Below are 19,429 nucleotides of genomic sequence, written 5' to 3' on the forward strand. Positions count from 1 at the left end.
AGTGCCTGGGTACAGGAAGGAATTTATCCTGGGATCAAAGCACATCCAGGAGAAAGCCTCTGGGTTTGATTTCTATCTTCAGCCCTCCTGTGCTGAGACTTTCTTTAAACAACCTAGGTTGGTTTGGTTTTTTTTTGCCTTAGTGGTCCATTTGTACAAAGCTTTGCTGCCCAGTGGAACCAGGGCAGGAGGCAGAGGCTGATGTGCAGAGGGGCTGCAGGTTGTTCCCAGCAGACCCTGCTCATCTCAGCATGGTGAGACCCCTCCTCAAACCCTCTTTCACACACTGATCCACCCCAGCAAAATGCTCCTGTGCTTTCCTGCTGCAGGAGGAGAATGCTGGAGTGAGAGGAGGGAACAGGACAGCTGGGGAAGGCACAGGGTCAGAGAGACCTCCTGAAAATCCCAGCACACGGTGTCAGCTCGCCTGTGTCCAACCCCCAATAATTCAGAGCACATTTAGCACATTTACTGCTTTGCCCCTTGTGTGAACTGCTCTTTTTGAAGGTCCTGGTGCAGGCAGTACAGCTTGTACAGCGCTGAACACCCTCCTGGCACTTGGCAAAGACCATTAAAATGTTAAACCAAGCACAGAAGTGGTTTTGCTGCAGGCAGGAAATAGGGGGGAATTTCTGGGCAATAAAGGATTTTTCATGGCAGGAACGTTGGTGCAGAAAGATCATTTTTTATTGAGAAATTGGTTCTGGAGTATTTTCTGGGGGGAAAAAAAAAACCACCTATCCCCTGAAAGATTAGCTTGACTAATGGGAGAACTGATGACACCTTCATTCATGGTTATGGGATGCCTTCAGCCACTACCTGTGAAATATGGGCATGTCTTGAATTTACTCACTAGGCACAATAACACACTTTTCTGAATCGCCATTCAAGTGTATTTTAAGTCAATATAACAGTAAACATGCTCCAAGCCACCCAGGCAAAGCTAATATTAATCACTGGAGCCTGAGTTTCCAGAGGCCCAGCATGTGAGGAGCAGCTCCTTGGGGCAAATATCTTTTTTATCACAGAGTAATGCACTTGCAAAATGGATCTTGCCTTTCCTCCCAGGAAAGAGCCAGCCAGAGCTACGTGCAGCAAATTTGCTCTTTAGCCCAACTAAACCAGGCTGGGATCCTGGAGGTATCAGATTCAAACCTTGCTGCCAGAGGAAGGTTTGTAAAACTGTGTTGAAATAAGGTTGAAACCGGCCGAGTAAATCGAGGAAAAACCAGATTAAATCGCCTGTCTCCAGACATGTGTCTCTGCTCGTGTGTTATGTGTGGATCCACGGCTCTCCAGCTGCCTCTGGCTATGCTCTGTGATGGTCCTGGCAAATAAAATGCCCCTCTGGAGCTGAGTGGAGTGTGCGTGTTCCGCGAGCCCCTCTCTGCATAGGCGCAGCTTTGCAGCCGCCTAATTGCCGCTGCTCGCTTCATTCCCGAGGCAGAGCAGGGAGGCTGCTGCTGTTTGTGATGCGTGTGGACCTGGAGCCCGCTCCCATGCAGCTGCAGCAGCCTCATGCATAGTCAGGGCTCAGCATCCCCAACTCCATAGAAACAGCAGCGGGATCGCTGCTGCTGTTAATTGATGCGCGAGCAGGGACCGCGCTGAGGAGCTGCCGCCGCTCTGGTGAGTCCACATTTCTTAAGTTACTTTAATCATGCTTTGCTTTTTTCTTTTCATAACATGAAGCATGTTTTCATAATTTAAATGGAAATAATTCCAGCAAAACGCCTTTGCTGTTGAAACATTTTTTTTTTCCCCTGCTCTCAGAATTCTCCCAGCACGGAGAGGCAGCGTGTGCTTTGAGCTGGTTCAAACCAGGGCACAGCCCGAGCTTCCCCGCGGTTTTTTGGGATGACTCCGGGAAGGTGTTTGGTGTTTCTGCGTTTGCAGGTGTTTGTTGCTTGGCATCCTGGCTGTGCTGGAGTTGCTGCACTCGCTGTGTGTGCTCCTGGCAGCTGGATCCTCTCCCATGTGTGTGTGTTCATTGTGCAGGGATAAACCAGACCCAGAATGGGGCTGGTGTCTGATCCAATTGTTTTATTTAACTGTAGCCTCAGCTACCCTTGTTTTTCATGACTGTTTCTTCTCACTGCTCACATTTCTAGCTACAATCAAATATTCTTTTATTCTTTCTCAGGACCCTAGGTTTCCATCTCCTCTTGGTTAGGCAGCTTTTTCTACCTTTAATATTTCCTGTTTCTCTTTCAAAGACGACAATCTATATTTCCCCTTCCCATCTGTGTGTTGGAAAATCAGGGATCTTGTCTGGGAGTGTTTCCATCCAGCGCACTCCCTGACAGAGCAATCGCCCTGGCAGTTGTTGGGGAGAGATGCAATTAAGTCCCTCTGCCATGTATTGTCTTTAATTATATTTGTACCTTGCAAAATGGCATCCTGGAGGGTCAGGGAGGAGATTTTTGGAGTGATTGGCTATTAAATGTACATTTTCCCTGTCTGGGGGAAAAAAGAAAGTTCTCCTGCGGGGAGCCCTGCGCGCGGCGGAGCCGCAGCTGCTGACTGAGGGTGTCTCTCTGTTTAGTTCAGTTTGTTGTGCTGTAGCAGGTTCATGTTTGACAACATCACAGCAAACTGTGCAGCGAAGCCTGAAGGCAGCATGCCAGGAGCTCCCTTCACACCAGCCCTCTCCAAACCATCCTTGAGGCACACAGCCCTGGACCGTTTGGAATAATGATTGCCCAGGAATTCTAGCCCTTGGTGTTGTAATAATCTGATTTTCTGTGCTTTTGTAGCCGCTGCAAAGAAATGAATACAGTTGTGTGGCACAGTGTGAGGTGCCACCTCCTCAGTTTCTCTCTCCAGATGCAGCATTTCATCTCCTGGATGCTGGTGAGCGTTTACTTGGAGTTGTTTGATCCCAGCTCTGAATCTGAGCTCTGGTCAAAATGCTTGTGCTGAAAGAATTGTGAGCTGCAGGGGATGGAGTGGTAGGAGCTGTTGGAAAAGAGCATCTCAGAATCCATTTAATCAATGAGTAGGATCAGGCAGCCCAGCCTGCTCACTGCAGCACATTGGAGGGGTTCAAGATCCCTGTCTTTGCTCCAAGCTAATGGAAGCAGCAGCAGCAGCTGCTGAGGGCAGGAGCAGAACCACGGGGAGGAAGTTCCCTCCTCACTCAGGGCAGCTTGAACAAAGAAATGCTCTGTTCCAAACCTCTGCATTTCAGTGCAGGCTCCCTGTACCCTGTAGAGGCTCCAGGCAGGTCAGTCCTTCCTGGCTGCTCCACCTGAGCCCAGCTCTGGGTGTGCCAGTGCTGCTCTGCCCGTTCTGTGCTGCTTGAGAGGCACAAAGGAAGGGGGACTGCTCTGGCTTTGTGTGGCTGGTTTGGGTTTAGGTGGCTCCAGTTCGCAGCTCCAGGGCACCAGGCTGGGCATCACCTGGTCTGTGCAGCACCTGGAGCCAGGGCAGTTCTGGAAGAATCCTGCACCTCCAGTTTTGGGTGTCCCATGGGGCAGGTCCAGGCAATAAATGCACCCAGAACGTCTCAGGAGCTCAGGGAGCCTCTGGTGCTGGGGGGGCTCTGTATCCTGGGCAGGGGGCACTCAGGAAAGCTCTGGGAAGCTTTTCAGGGCTGCCTTGTCCCATGCTTGGGGTCTTCTGCCCAGCCTGGATGAGGATTTTGGGGTTCCCAGACTGCGTCCTCTTGCGGAGCCTGGGAGACCTCCAGCATTGGGATGAGGAGAGACCCCAGTTCTGCTCCCTGCCAAGCTTTACCCTGAGATCTTTTCAAGGCAGTCTGGTTTTAGTGGGGTTTTGAGCCAAAATGGGGTCTGAGAGGGAGACACGGGGAAGCCTTTCCCCAAAATTGGACCCCACTGTAGGAAGTGAGGGGCAGCGATGTGGCAGCTCCAGGAGGGAGAGTCTGGGCACAGCGGCACTGCTGAGCCTGGTGTCTCACAGCAGACACAGCTTTGATCAAGTTTTTAAAAGGAAATTTCAAGTTCCAGGGTTTTTTGGTTGCTCAGGGGAGAGGGAGAGAGAGTGAAAAGCTTTCACTTGTTCCGTTTTGCATCCTGAAACGCAGTTGGGTTTCTGCAGCCCAGAAGTGCCTGGATTCCCGTGCTTTCCTCTCTGCCTGGCTCTGCTCAGCTCCAGCTCTGGATCAGAGGCTTCCCCTGTGCTGAGCAGCCTCATCCAGGCTGCCCTGGCACACAGGGCTCAGCCTGTGCAGGGTCACAGCCCGGGGATGAGGATGCTCAGCAGGGATTTAACCCCAGCCCTGGCCACTGGGTGTGTTCAGCACCACTGGGTTGTTTACAGATGTTGCTACAGCATATTGTGATAAAATGTCAAGGGATTAGCACACAGCCTTGTGCCATAATTGCATTCACTGTGGCTTATAATAGTTCATTAGCTTGTCATCAGTTAGGCAGAAAGCAATGACAACTCTTCCTATCACATTTATAATGCTCTAGAGAGCAGCTGATTAAGTCACAAAGTGACATAAATCACCAGGGAATGTTTCCTTCGGCTTGGAAAAGTTTTTTTTCCTCTTTTTTTGTCACTTTTGATAACAGAAATGCTGCATTTCTGACAGCACAAAGTTCCCCTTTGGGTTGCACATGCCAGCAGAAGTTTCAGTGACAAATCTGCAGCCTGGAGGGAAAGCCCAAATCGGTCAATAATGGCAGAAAACCAACATTTTTTGTCTTCAGGAGCCTGTGATGGGTCTCCTCCATCCCAGCCACTTCTCTGGGGGTCAGTTCTTGTCCCTGGTGTCTCTCAGCACCACAGTCACCAGTGGGGTTTGTGGCTGGTGGTGGGAGAGGGGAGTTTTGTCGCCAGGTCCATCAGGGGAGATGAAGCTGAGGATGGGCTGAGGGCTGTCCATGGCAGAGTCAGGGTCCAGGGGGAATCTGGGATATTGGATACCCAGGTTTGGAGCTGCAGAGATGCAGCTTTGGGGTTTCAGAGCTCTGTTCTGGCTGCTGCACTGGAGGCTCCTCCTGCCTGGAGAGCCACGCAGTGCTCCTCAGCTATTCAGGATTTTTGCCTTCTTTTTGGGCAATTAACTCGTTCTCCATTCTGTTTCAGTGGGAAAAGCACAAGCTCCAGGCCACTAAACTCTCATCTGACCTCACATCCCTTTCTTTGGTGTATTCTGCACTTCCATTTGGTTGGACTAGATGATCTTAGAGGCATTTTCCAACCTTAGGGATTCTGTGATTTTTAAGTGTTGATTTTTTTTCCTTTGTTTTGTTACATATTCACATAGGGACGTGAAGTCCTCACAGTTGACTCTGCAATTGAAAATCACCTCTGATGTGTCCCTATGAATTATTCTGTTCAGATTTCCCTCTGTTTTTTAAACTCCCCTGGGGCCTGGAGCAGCTCCCACTCCCATGTCTGAGAGCATTTGCTGTCTGTTCCCTGGTGAAGGAAGGACCAAACCATGAACTGAAGAGCACCAGGTGACAAAGGGTGTGACAGTGTCTTTTCTCTGTTTAATGCACTCTTTTAATCAGCCCATGAGATGTGACAGTCCCCAGCCAGGGATGGGGTGCAGAGGGGATGGGGACAGCACTGGCATCACCCAGATCTCTGTGCTGCCTCCTCTGGGCCAAGACACACATGAAAAACACCTTCACTCTCCTGTGAAAATGTAAAAAGTTTAATAAAGGACAATGGGAGACAAGGACCATAGAGCAAAGGTTGTTAGGGTTGGCACTCAGCCAAGAGCACCCCTAATCTTTGGGGACACCTCTTAAATACCTTTACCTTACACCAGCCTGTTGCTTATTCACAGACCCTTATGCACAGTGAACTTTTGCCCAAACTAGCTTACATGCTCCAAGAATTGTTTAGCATATCTCTTCTTTGGTTCTGCCTTTTCAGAGCATGTGTATTTTTTGGTTGTGGTTTTAGTCCATTCTTATCACCTCCAGTTTTTGGGCCTTGGTCCTCACTGGCTTCAGACATTGAGTGCTGATGGTTGGCAGATCTGTACAGGTGTCCTCATCCTGTGTTCACTGGATGTTATCCCATCCAAGCAGGCATTTTAACACAAGCACACTTATCTCAGCTATTTCACTAAGCTTAATTAACAACAGAAATAAAAACTACATCTTTATAACACAGTTACTTTAACATTACACATATAAAATCCATTTTAATATTTGCAAAAAAGCCAATATTATAATATGTATCTTTAGCACACAGCAGGAGCTTCAGCTGCAGCCTGGATATGTAGACAAGGATAAAAAAACTCTTTTTGCTGCTTGCAGGCAGGGCTCAATGCAGGTGACAGCTCGGGGGTGTCCCAGGAGCTCATCCTCTCCCAGCCTGAGGTGCCCCAGGCTCCAGGCTGACATGGGAAAGCCTCGAGGCTGTGGCTGGGGATGCTGGAATAGAACTTTATTCCATGTGCAGATTTGTAGTTTAAGCATTTTCTCCTTCATTATAACTTGGAGTTTATAAAATTGGGGAATTTGCAAGTATTCACACTAATGAGCTGAGAGAGCTGCTATCCAGGACAGCCAATTCTCAGAGAAATCTCTGCTCTCTGGGACCACTGACAGCACCCAAGGGAAGGGCTGGAGCTGTGCCAGGGAGTTTAGGTTGGATTTTGGGAAAGGTTCTTCCCCAGAGGGTGCTGGCACTGCCCAGGCTCCCCAGGGAATGGGCACAGCCCTGAGGCTGCCAGAGCTCCAGGAGTGTTTGGCCATCACTCCAGGGATGCCCAGGGTGGGATTTTGGGCTCTCTGTGCAGGGCAGGGGATGGACTGGATGATCCTTGTGGGTCCCTTCCAGCTCAGGATATTCTAAATTATGCATCAGTTAAAGGAAAACACTTTGGATGAAGTTGTCTCCTGTTCCAGCTCATTTCCCAGCTGCAGAATCAAATCCCCACAAGAAACACAGCCAATGGTGAGGAAAGCCCTGGCCTTGCTCAGTGAAGCAAATTCTGCCTGGCTGGGGGGGGGGGATGAGGCTGCTGTTTGCTCCTGGCCATGGATCAACCACTGGAAAACACTTGGATCCCTGCGAGGTCTCCATATGAAGGGGTTGTCTCCATCCTCAACGTGCAATAATGAGATGGTTTGAGTTTTATAGTCTTATATAATTACTCTCAAAATAGCTTCTGATTCATCCTCCCCTTTGAAGCTTATAGTTTGCATTCTGATAAGCTCTTGCATGGCAGGAACCCTGTGGTAGCAGCAAATTAATTTTTAAGAAGTTTTTTGCTGTCTAACTGAAACTTTGGCACAGCCACTTGGAGCATTCCTGTCCTGACCTTCCCAGGATCCATTTCATGGCTGAGTGTGTGCAGGAGATGAGGAGGCTCTGTCAGGGTTCCTGGGGAGCCTGTGCTGGCAGGAGGAAGCTGGTGGGAGCTGATAGTGCAGGGCTCACTGTCCAAGGACTGGGGAAGCACAGCAACAGGAAAAATCTCATTTTAGCTTCCAGGGAGACTCTGGCTGGATGGGCCTTGGAGCAACCTGGAATTTGGAAGGTGTTCCTGCCCATGGCAGGAGGTGGAAGGAGATGAGCTTTAAAGTCCCTTCCAACCCAAACCATTCCATGATTCCATGATTTTATGAATGTCTCCTCTCAGGACATTCCCCTCCTGAGCATTCCCAGCCCTCTGCTTTGAGAGGAGCCTTTGCCACTGAGCTCTGTGTGATGAGCTGAGCGTGAAAGTGCTCAGCAAACTGTGAGAACTCGTTTTCAATCCCATTCCCTGTGCTGTCTTCTGTGGAATTACTTGTGGTCGGCATGGAATAACAAAACAAGGCTTGGCCATGTCCAGAGCAGCTGGGACTGGCTGCCTTCACCTGGAGAAACCTGTCCTGTGGTGCTGGGAGTGTGCACAGAGTGAGGGGTCAGGGTCTCCCTGGATGTTTCATACCATTGTGCAGCCCTGGTCAAATGAGAGGAACAATCAGTGGTTTTTTTACTTTCACTACCAAGAGAATAAAACAACCTGGTTTGTGAGCAGGGACAGCACCTGAGGGAACAGCTGGAGCTGGGCCAGGGTTGGAAATCAGGGAAAGGTTCTTCCCCCAGAGGGTGCTGGGGCAGTGCCCAGGCTGCCCAGGGAATGGGCACAGCCCCGAGGCTGCCAGAGCTGCAGGAGTGTTTGAACAACACTCCAGAGATGCCCAGGGTGGGATTTGGGGTGTCTGTGCAGGGCAGGAGTTGGACTGGATGATCCTTGTGGATCCCTTCCAGCTCAGGATATTCTGTAATTCTGTAATTCTGTGATTCTGTAATTCTGTAATTCTGTAATTTGGTGATTCGGCTGGGCCGTGGGCCCTGAGGGAGCCTGAGCAGCTCTGGCTGCTCTGAGTGGGGTGTAACAGCTCTGCCTGCTCTGAGGGTGTCCACAGCTGACACCTGCTCCTGCTGCTGCCAGCAGGAGCTGTGAGGGCCTAAAAAGCCATATTTGTGACCTTGGGACCCACAGTGATCCACGGGCTGGGCTGTGCTGCTGCAGGGGGGCTCTGCAGCCCTTCCCACCTCCATGAGAGAACATCTGAGGGGCAGCAGGAGCTCTGCCCCACCCAGAATTGTGTCCTGACCTGGCCCTTTAACATCTGCTGAGAAGCTGATGGAATATTTCCCCCTCTCCAGGACCCAGCTCTGCTGTTGGAGCAGCGGCTCCTGCTGCCAGGCTGCCTGTGAAGAGCCAATTGACGGCAGCCAGACTTTGAAGTGACAGCTCCTAATGACTCGTCTAGCTCAGGAATATTTCAGGGCATATTCCTGTAGCTCCTGTCTGCCTGCCTGCCTGCCTGGAGAGCACCACCAGCAAATCAAGAACTTGATCAAGTTTCAAATGGCGGCCAAATGGCAGCGAGGGGGTCTGAAATGTGACCACAAAGCCATCAGTAGGGGACTGAAACACTGGACACAACCCCACCAAAGAGGGATAAATCTGAGTGGGCTTGCAGTGCTTCCCTGTCACTGCCACGCCCTGTGCTCCTCCTGTGAGCTCTGGGGACACAGAGCCTGCTGCTGCAGGAGCTGTGGGGTGACAGGGACAGCCTGATCTGTACCATTTGCTCTGCTGCCATTCCCGAGGCCATGGCAGGCTTGGAGGGGGATGAGGAGCTGGCTGAGGACTGCTGCACTGCAGCTCACCTCTCCCCCAGTGCAGCATCCCAGGATTTATCAGCCAGCCAGCTGCCTTTCCAGAATCCCTGTTGCAAAGGGCTTTGCTTGCTGCTGCCCTCTCTGCTGCCCCTCAGGGTTTGCTCTGTGCTGTGTCCCCAAAGGGGACATTCCCTCTTGTCTCTGTGGTGCTGCTGTGGGGTTCCAATATTTGATTTCCGCTCCATCCAGTCCCCATTCCTTCCTCCAAAGCTGAGCAGCTTTGCTAAATAAACATCTCTGTGGCCAGGGTTTAATGGAACCCTTCCTCCTCCTGTGCAGCTGCTGCCCTGTGGTCCCCCCTGCCCTCACCTCTGAGACCCACCACAGCCCCCCGTGCCCAATTTCCAGCCCTCAGCTAATCAGGCTTACATTTCTGATGCTCCTCAATCGAGAGAAAATGAGATCAGCAGTTGGTGGGAGCCTCACGTGGTCTCTTGTAGCCCCAGAGCTGCTGCTCTCCTCCAGCAGCACCTCTTGTACCAATCCATCACTTGAGTGCGTGCTCCCTGCAAAGCCCTGCAGAAACAGAACAATATATCCTCACAAACACTCCTGCAAGAGAAAAAAACCAGCAGATAATGGACAGAGAAGCCTGCAAGTATCTGCTGGGCTGGTGTGAGTAATGCTTGCTGTGTGGGGAGGCAGTCACCCAGCCAGTGAGAGTGAGGTGATCACCATCACCCTGCTCTGGGCTCTGCCACCTCCTGGAGCTGCCCTTCCAGGGGCATTGGCTGTGGGAGGATGTTCCATGCCCCAGGCTGCAGCTCAGAACAGCCAGGAGCTGCTTTTACAGCTGAAGAGATCCCAAGCTCTCCCTGATGCCCAGATTTTCCATGAACCACCAGAGAGCTTAGGAGGAAGAACCTCTGACAAGGAAGATGTTCCTGGGCTCTTGGCAGGGTCAGGCTGGTGGCTGTGCCTGGCAGAAGGTGGCAGAAACTCAGGTCAGTGTCACCACTGCCTTGGTGAGGGGCTCCAGGGCCTGAGGAAATGTCTGTGCCCTCACAGGTGACAAGAGAGGAAGGGGACAGCCAGGTCCTGGGGGCTGGTGGCATCACCCTGGTTCCACCTTGCACCTCACAGAGAATTTCCAGCCTCTCCAACTTCCACTCGTGCCATTCCAACTTTGTTTAAATGCAACAGGTAGCTGGAATGACTAATGGCTGCTGGAGTGCTGAGAGAGCCATCAAACATGTTGTGTTTTCTCTGTGGGGAGTGGGTGGAAGGAAAGCTAAATTACATCTTGGGATATTAAATATAACTCTGCACATTAAACTCAGAGTTATCCATGAATCTCTTTAATGACAGCACAAGCTACTTCACAGCAGTAAAAGTCAATGTTGCCACAATTAGACCACTATTGTCTTGCAGTTAATAGACTGCTCTAATCATGACTTTGTCATATTATTAATCGCTTTTGGGTTGGACTTTTGCTAATTATCCCCTTTGGTAACTCAGTTTAGGCATTAGGAAGTCAGCAGGGACATCAAGCTGAAAGGCTGTTGGACCATATCTCTTCATTAGCTCCCATCCAGGATGAAACAAAAAAGGGTTGTGCTGAGGAGCTGCTCTGTGATCCATGGAAACCGTGGTGGGAAGGGCTGGACTAACCAAGGAGTGTTTGCCCTTTCTTCAGTTTTCTTTGAGCTTCACAGTTTTAAACTGTAAACCATTGATTCTCTGTCCTGCCCTGGGCTGTTTATCTTTGATTTAAAGGCAGTAAGAAGTAGTGACCTTGGAAATGTTGCAGTTTTGAGTTTTTTGGTGTGGTTCAGTAGCAAGGGGTTTGGGTGTTACAAAACCAGTAAAAACACAAACCAAGAAGTCAAGTCAAAGGAGAAATGGGATCAGTTTTGGGTGACGTTGAGGGAATCCAGTCTTGTTTGTGCTCTTGGTGTCCCCATTGCTGTCAGCTTCAGGACTTTTCTGTGGTGTTTTGGTAACTAGTGGGATATAAAATAGGTATATAATAAATACATAAGCTCAATGGCTTATCCTAAACATATCAGCTAAAGCAGGTAGATCACAGAATCATGGAACACTGAGGGGTTGGAATGAACCTTAAAGATCATCTGGTCCCAAATCCCTGCCATGGGTAGGGACACCTCCCACTAGACAAGGCTGCTCAAAGTTTTGGCTGGCTTTGAGCACTTCCAGGGGTGGATCCTGTCAGTGTCCATGTCCATCCCTTCCCTGCTCCTCGTTGCTCTGAGGGAGGGAGCTCTGTCACTGCTGCCCTGCAGCCAAAAGCATTTTCCAGCCAAAGGCTCCTCGGGGAAGCAGCGCTTGCTCCCAAAGGGAGCCAGGCTGGAAAACAGCCATGTTAATTTGTGTTTGCAACCTCCTTCTTTTAAGCTTTATCTTTTCAATTACAAGTTGTAATAAGACCAATTTTCCAGTTTCTCCCATGTCTCCCATAGGAACTGGGTGAGGATGAGGGAGCAGCACTGAGTTCTATGGTACTGGGGTGAGGAACAGCTGGAGCTGCTCTGCACTTGTACCACAGCACTTACCTGATAACAAAGTGGCAAATAGCTTTGAATTTTTAAGAGGAAAACAGAACAAAACAATATTTCTTGTCGTGTTTTTCCCCAGGTGGGACATTGCTCAGAATGATGATGTGAGTGTCCCTTGTGAGCAGTTGGGATCTGAGCTGTTCCTGCATTAGACAGAGCTCTTCCTCACTGCTGGATGCAGGCACATCTCTCTTTTCCCTCTCTTCCCCAAATCTTGGATCCAAACCTTGAAAAAGGGGGGATAAGGAGCCCAAGGAGCTCATTCTTCCCCTGGGCTCAGGTGTCCTTTTGGGGGAACTGACCTTACCTCCACTCATTCCAGGAAAACCAAAGCAGCCTCTGGCCCCAGGGCATTTTCTGTTAGGTGAGGAATTGTCTTGTTTTTACAGTTTCTTGTAAGTTAAAGGACATTTAAAGCGTAGCATTTTCAATACCAGGTATTTTTGAGAAAGTAACAGGTATTTTCAAATTCATAAGAGAAAGATCATTAAATCAATGAAGGTCAACTCTGTCCAATTGATATTTAAGTTGAATAAGTCACAAAAAAGTCTTGGAAAATTCAGTGTCATCTTCAAACAACGCAATATTCTAAGCAGGCAGATGCTTAAAACTGTCTGTAAAATCCTGATCCTTTCCACTCGTGCTCTGTGTCAGCTGTCAGAGGAAGGAGTAGGAGGTCATGCATAAAAGTATCTGTGAATCCTGTCAGATGCATTATGAATGCCAGCCCTGCAAGGAGTGACAGGAGCCAGGATATTTCTCACGCTGGCAACAGGTTTTCTGAAAGGATAATTGATTATTTCTGATGGTTCCCATTAATGAGCCTGGTGTGCTGGCAGAGACATGCAGCCTATAAAACTCCTTGGAATGGGTGGAAATATCTTTAAAAAATCTTCCCTGTCACGCAGCAATTCCCAGCAGTGAGAGATTCTGCATTGCAATGATTTCCTTTGTACCAACACAGAGGTATTTGCAAAAAGTCCAGGTTCTTGAGTTTTCTTATGAATGTTTGACACTGAGTTTCCTGGGCACAATTCCAAGCTTTAACTCAAAGGATAGTGCAGTGGAACCTCTGTGCTCTTAGCTTTGGTGAGAATACATTTAGGCAAATCTCTGAGGAAGCTCTGCTGCTGGTACAGCCTTATTTATTATTGAGCAAGATGGGATCTGTTTGTTCCCCCCAGCAGCGATCTGTGTTTCCACCTCAGAGCTACAACAGAAAATAAATGAACCCGTACAGGAGGCTGGGAAGGGAAAGAAAGTTGAAAAAACCTCTGGGTGATGTTTATCCTTCCCATCCCATCCCTTCCAGCCCTTCTCATCGAGTCAAAAACCCACAGGCAGCCAGGGAGCTTTGCCTGGAGCTCCTGCTGGATTTGCTGGGCTCGGTAATTTTGTGGAAAAACAAAATCCTCCAGGATATCAGGAACAACAGATGGCTCCCAGGCACTGTGCAGGGCTGGCTTCTTCGGGTGTGGATGTCACATTTTGTGTCTGGTGCTGCCTGGAGATTTCACTTATCCCAAATTTGCAGTGGTTGCTGCACTCCCTGAGAGACCTGAGCAAAATGTGATGGTACAAATGTGCTCCTGAGCACTTTGCTGTCATGGTTCACCAGGGGTGGGTGGGGGTTTGTTGTTTTGTTGTTATTGTGGGGGTATTTTTCCATAATTTTTACATTCATCTATTTATTCAAGATTAAAACTCAAGTCTTTCCTTATTTTTCACAGATTTTTCTCAGCCTTAACATCAAGGCAAGGTTAATGGGGGTCTGGGCAACCTGGTCTGGTGGAAAGTGTCACTGCCCATGGCAGGGGGTGGAATGAGATGATTTACAAGGTTCCTTCCAACCCAAACCATCCTGTGATTTTATGATTAAATGTCTTATTACAGCTTTACAAACTAAACTGCATGATCAAAGGGAACAGGAGGTGTTTTATGGCTCCTGTTTAAGGTAAAGCACATCAGGATTCACACTTAGAGCAGCTGTGATGCAGCCCAGAGAGGAGTTCCCCAGTTCAGAAATGCTCAGGGCACCCACCCCATTCCCTGGGGCTCAGGTGGGGAATTCAAACTCACACAAAACATTTATAGTCCAGGAATAGACATAAATAGGATGGATAAGAGGTAATGCTTGTTCCATAAAAACTTTTGCATGTTCTGGTGATTTTTTTGTTTGTTTTTCTGTCCTGACTTGCACTTGGATAGTTTAAGGAGTGTGGCTTTACTGGGCACTACAAATAACACAGCCATCAAGGAAATGTCCAAGAGCTCTAAGCAATCCATGATGGAATTCTCCACAGTCCTGATGCTGCAGACTTGCCTCCAGAACAAATCCTGCCTCCACCATCAGGGACTGGTATTCCTTGGAATTCTGAGCTCTCAAAGTTTTGGTCTGGATGAGGATCTGGGAATTAATACACTGTAGGAAAAGAAGCAAAAATAGCCAATGTTTTCTCTTTGTGCAGTGCTGTGAATCATTTCGCAGCCTAGATGATGTGTGTATATATATATATATTTATATACACACACACACATATATATATCTTCATTTTCCATTTTTCCTGATTCGTCAGCCACACGTATGGAAGCTCTTTCCAGAAAAAGACTGAAATTCAGCACACATGAGGTAAAAGTGTCTCAGAGCATCAGAGCACACAGCAGCTCCTGTTCTGCTCAGAGTGAGGGAGACTGTGTAGCACTTTCTGTACAAACTCCTGCTATGTTTGGTTTCTCTGCATCAGCAGCTTGTGATTATTTTTTTCCTTGGTGTTGGTGTTTATTTTGTATTCCCTATGGGCGCATCTGGACAAGATGTGGGTGCTGACAGTACAATAACAATTCACTTCCAGGACCCTGGTAGATGGATTTTTTCATTCCTGTGCCTGAGCAGCTGTGACACGAAGCAAAAAGGCACCCAGCATCGAGCTTGTTTCTATCATGGAATTGTACAGATCTTGATTTCAGACTCAGCAGTTTGCTGATGGTGCAGAACAAACCAAGGATGGTATTTTATAGCCAGTTTAAGCATCAGGGTGTAAAACTTCACAGCTCTGCCCATATGGAGACACCCATTTTCTCCCAAGGTGTGTCCCGAGCCTGTCAGGGGGTGCTCACTTGGCCTTGGCTCTGAGCTAAGAGCTCTCCATTAGTTGTGATTTAAGTCAGTTTGGACCATTTCTTCCTTTTACTTACGATCTTCTCACCATCTGTCTCTTCTTTTCTTCTTTCCCATCCCTCCCTGTCGCTGTCCTTGTCTCCCTCAGAGCTCTCCGTCAGCCTCCTTGCAGTGATAGTCATTGTGTGTGGCCTGGCCCTGGTGGCAGTGTTTGTGTTTCTCTTTTGGAAGCTGTGCTGGGTTCCCTGGAGGAACAAGGCCCTTTCCTCCCACCTGGCCGTGCTGAGGAGCGAGGCAGGCCACAAGGACAGCATGGCAGACAAGCTGAAGGACACGGGGGCCATCAGCTTCCTGGAGGCAGCTGTGAAGATCAGCCACACCTCCCCAGACATCCCTGCAGAGGTCCAGATGTCCATGAAGGATCACATCATGAGGCGCACGCGGATCCAGAGGCAAACCACGGAGCCGGCCTCTTCCACCAGGTGAGGGATGGGGTGGGATCCATGGGATGGGGTGGGATCCATGAGATGGGACCCGTGGGATCCATGAGATGGGACCCATGGGATCCATGAGATGGGATCCATGGGATGGAGTAGAATGGGATGGGATCCATGGGATCCATGAGATGGGACCCATGGGATGGGATAGGATCCATGGGATGGGATGGAATGGAATGGGATCCATGATATGGGTTCCATGGGATCCATGATATGGGTTCCATGGGATGGGATGAGATGGGATCCATGGGATGGGATGGGATGGGACGGGATCCATGAGATGGGTTTCATGGGATGGATTAGTGATAGTGGAGCCCTGGAAAATGTTAAAAATAGTCCTTGAAAATATTAAGCTTTGTGTTTTCTCAGATCACTGCACCTGCGTAAGCAGTATGATAAAAGATATAATTGCTAGATGTGCTGATTGTTTAGTAATTAAATATAATTATTATATAACCATAAGAAGAATCATGAGAAACTATGTTGGAAATTTAAAGGGGGGCTATGAAGTTTAGCTGAAATCTGTGTATACAATAGAACAATATAAGTTTAATAATTAACATGAAAGTTATATAATGATAGAGTATAAAACACGTTCACCTCAAATGTATGGTCGGAGTCAGATTTGAGTTGAATACTCCTGACACCCAGAGCTCTTAATAAAAGCACTGCATATAATTGCTTATGTGATTATGTGTTTATGAATGCTAACAATAGGATGGGATGGGATCCATGGGATGGGATCCATGGGATGAGATGGGATCTGCAGATGAGAGCTGCAGCTCCTCCTGAGGGGCAGCTCTGATCTCTGTGACAGTGACAGGACCCAGGGAATGGCTGGAGATGGGTTAGGGGTATTTAGGGTGGATATCAGGGAAAGGTTCTTCCCCCAGAGGGTGCTGGCACTGCCCAGGCTGCCCAGGGAATGGGCACAGCCCCGAGGCTGCCAGAGCTCCAGGAGTGTTTGGACAGCACTGCCAGGGATGCACAGGGGGGATTGTTGGGGTGTCTGTGCAGGGATAAGAGCTGGACTGGATGATCCTTGTGGGTCCCCTCCAGCTCAGGATATTCCATGATTCTGCTGGGTGGGGCCGAGGTGCTCAGCAGGGACGCTGCTCTGTGAGCAGCTGGGGAGGTGGCAGGATTGTTGGATGGGGCCAGAGGTTCAGAGACCATCAGGGAGACTAAAGAGAGCACCTACACAGCAGATTACTGTCCAAAGCTTAACCATTAACCAATGAATGTGTTAAGACTGTGGCTCTTTTAAAAAATTAGGGATTCAAGTCCTGTTACTGCGACTTGACCTCATTGTGTCAAGTCACCCACACGCTTTGGCCACTTTAATTTTGTTCCAATATGAGAGGCAGGCTGAAGTATCAGTGATGTACCCTGTCAGACAGAATTAGACCTTTTGGCTCTCTCTCTCTGTTGTGGCTCCTGGCAGAAACAATTAGATCAGCACAATTGATGGATCGCTCGCTGCACAAGCCCTGAACCAGCTGTGCTCGGTGCTTGTGCTCAGATGGGGACAGAGACATCAACATCATCCTCAGGAAGTCAGGAAAAGGCTGTGTGAACCTTGGACACTGGGAGATTTAGGTTAGATGTTAGAAAGGGGATCTTTATTCAGAGTGGGCTGAGGCCCTGGCACAGGGTGCCCAGAGAAGCTGTGGCTGCCCCATCCCTGGAACTGTCCCAAGGCCAGGCTGGAGCAACCTGGGATAGTGGAAGGTGCCCCTGCCCATGGCAGGGGGTGGAAGGAGCTGAGCTTTGAGGCTCCTTTCCAACACAAACCATTCTGTGAAATGCAGCATCTCTCCTTGACACAGAAGGAGGTGAAACAGGGACAGGAAAGAGGGATCACAGGGTCCTGGCTGTGCCCCAGCACTTCTGTTTGCCTCGCTGGCCGTGCCTGGGATGTGCACAGGAGTGTGACAGGGAAATCAGGCACAGCTCAGAAAATTGGCTGCACTTTTGCAGGATTAGTGAGGCACTGATGGCAGCTCCCTGTTTAAAGGAGCTGGGTTAGATCAGCACGGTGCCACCTGCATTTGTGAGCCACACTCTTTTATTTATCCACACTGCTTTTTGGGCAGCTGATTCCCTCTCTGCATGCTCACTCTCCTTCTGCTTTTATTACACCTTTCCAACAGAGGAGGAGAAAACCTTCAGCCAGTCTGAATTAGGTCAAACAAAGTGGGACTTCGCTGTACGTGGGCAGGTTTCAAACACACTTTCTCCTTGGCAGGTTCCTCTGATTCACAGCCCAGCCTAACCCTGTCCAAAATACCTCTGAGAAGCCTGCCAAGGTCTCCAAGCACCACGTATCACTGAAGGCTAATGCTCTGGGTGTAGAGTTCTTAGTTTGGTTAAATAACTCTATAAACTGCTCTTGTAAACACCAGATAATCTGAAATAATGCCCTCAGTCCACAGAAAGCTTTTATGCTTTGTTCAGATAAAGCTTTGCTTACATACAGCTTGTGCTGGAGGAGAGCTCAAGGCAAGAGAATTTTCCTGATGAGGCTGTGCCTCCCTCCCTGTCAACAATTATCTATCAGATTCTGATGAGTCTGTTGGAAAAGTCTGGAAGCAGCAATACCCAGCAAATCCAGGCTGGACAAGGCTTGAAGCAAACTGATCTAGGGGAAAGCGAGGTGTCCCTGTCTGTGGCAGGGGATGCAATGAGATGAGCTTTAAAACACTCTGAACCCAAATCATTCTGTGGTTCTAGTTCTACGAAGAAAGCCTCACCTTCTGAACTGGTTGTGGTTCTCTCACAAAAAAACCCAAAACCAAACCAAACAAAAAACCAAACATACAAACAAACAAACAAAAACAAAAAAAACCCTTTTTTTTTTGTCTGGGAGAGGTTAGTGCCAGTATTTGGAAGTGTAAGGACTGAGGTGGGGAAATTCTCCACGTGGTGCTGTCTGTGGTTTGGGTAAGGAGTTGTTGGGGCCCATCTGTTCAGCTGTGGGCTGTGACTTCTGCCACAGGTGAGAAAACACAGCTTGTGCAATGCTCTGGAATTTAAGAAATTTGCTGGATTGCATCCTTGCAGGTTTTTGGAAGCGTTCCCTCCATAACACACCCAGTTTCAGTGCAGAGCTCAGGAGCACCTATGGAGCTCATTCTGTGCTGATTTTTTGAGTCCAGGGGTGAAAAAGACATGAAAACCATGTCCTTGGAAACCCACCGAGCTGTTGGTGTCTCCCTCCTGCAGGCACATCTCCTTCAAGAGGCACCTGCCCCGGCAGATGCACGTGTCCAGCATGGACTACGGGCTGGAGGCGCCGGCCGTGGCCGAGCAGCCCACCAGCATCGGCCGCATCAAGCCCGAGCTCTACAAGCAGAAGACCATGGACACCGAGGACCCCAAGAAAGAGGCAGAGAAAACCTGTGGGAAGATCAACTTCACTCTCAAGTACGACTACGAGAACGAGACGCTGACTGTCCGGATTCTCAGGGCTTTTGACTTGCCAGCCAAAGACTTCTGCGGCAGCTCGGATCCCTACGTGAAGATCTACCTCCTGCCCGACCGCAAGCGCAAGTTCCAGACGCGCGTGCACAGGAAGACTCTGAACCCCACCTTCGACGAGTCCTTCCACTTCCCCGTGCCCCACGAGGAGCTGGCGAGCAGGAAGCTCCACCTGAGCGTCTTTGACTTTGACAGGTTCTCCAGGCACGACATGATTGGAGAAGTTATCTTGGAGAACCTGTTCGAGGACTCGGACCTCTCGCGGGAGACTTCCATCTGGAGGGACATTCAGTACGCCACGACGGTGAGTATCTGCTGGGCAGGGTGGGGGTTCTCCAAATCAATCCTCCATGGCTCCCAGCTGAAGGTTCCTCACCTCCTGTTAGCTCAGGACCTGCAGCCGTGGCCCAGCTCTCTGCCATGTGCACATGGGATGCCTTGGATTGGCTACCTAGAATGGAGGCTAGACAGATTAAAGAGAATAAAATGGGTTTTTATCAAAGGCCTTCAATAGATACACCTTGGGCAGTCAAAAACCTTGCAGAGACTACACCCAAGATGGACAATGGTAACGAGTTTCTCAGACAGATAAAAGTTTGGTCTGCTTGCATATCAGGGGTTAATTGTCCAATTATAGCTTCAGGTAACAAAGTCATATTTCCCTGGTTTGCTTCCACTCCCCAATTCACTTCTGTTTA

The 19,429-nt window shown here is 49.1% G+C and overlaps 1 protein-coding gene across 1 annotated transcript in view; it reads left to right on the plus strand.

The window, feature by feature from the left end:
• The window catches only part of SYT6 (synaptotagmin 6), a 37,199-nt gene that overhangs the window by 3,954 nt on the left and 13,816 nt on the right, over positions 1-19,429 (plus strand). The window contains exons 2-3 of the mRNA XM_071450076.1: positions 14,903-15,236; positions 18,477-19,035. Of these exons, the coding sequence (XP_071306177.1) occupies positions 14,903-15,236; positions 18,477-19,035 (893 nt within the window). The remainder of the gene's footprint in view (positions 1-14,902; positions 15,237-18,476; positions 19,036-19,429) is intronic.

The sequence above is a fragment of the Agelaius tricolor genome, unplaced genomic scaffold, assembly GCF_023055355.1.
Source record: "Agelaius tricolor isolate 1412-34295 unplaced genomic scaffold, bAgeTri1.0.p SCAF_30, whole genome shotgun sequence".
In the NCBI taxonomy this organism is placed as follows: domain Eukaryota; kingdom Metazoa; phylum Chordata; class Aves; order Passeriformes; family Icteridae; genus Agelaius; species Agelaius tricolor.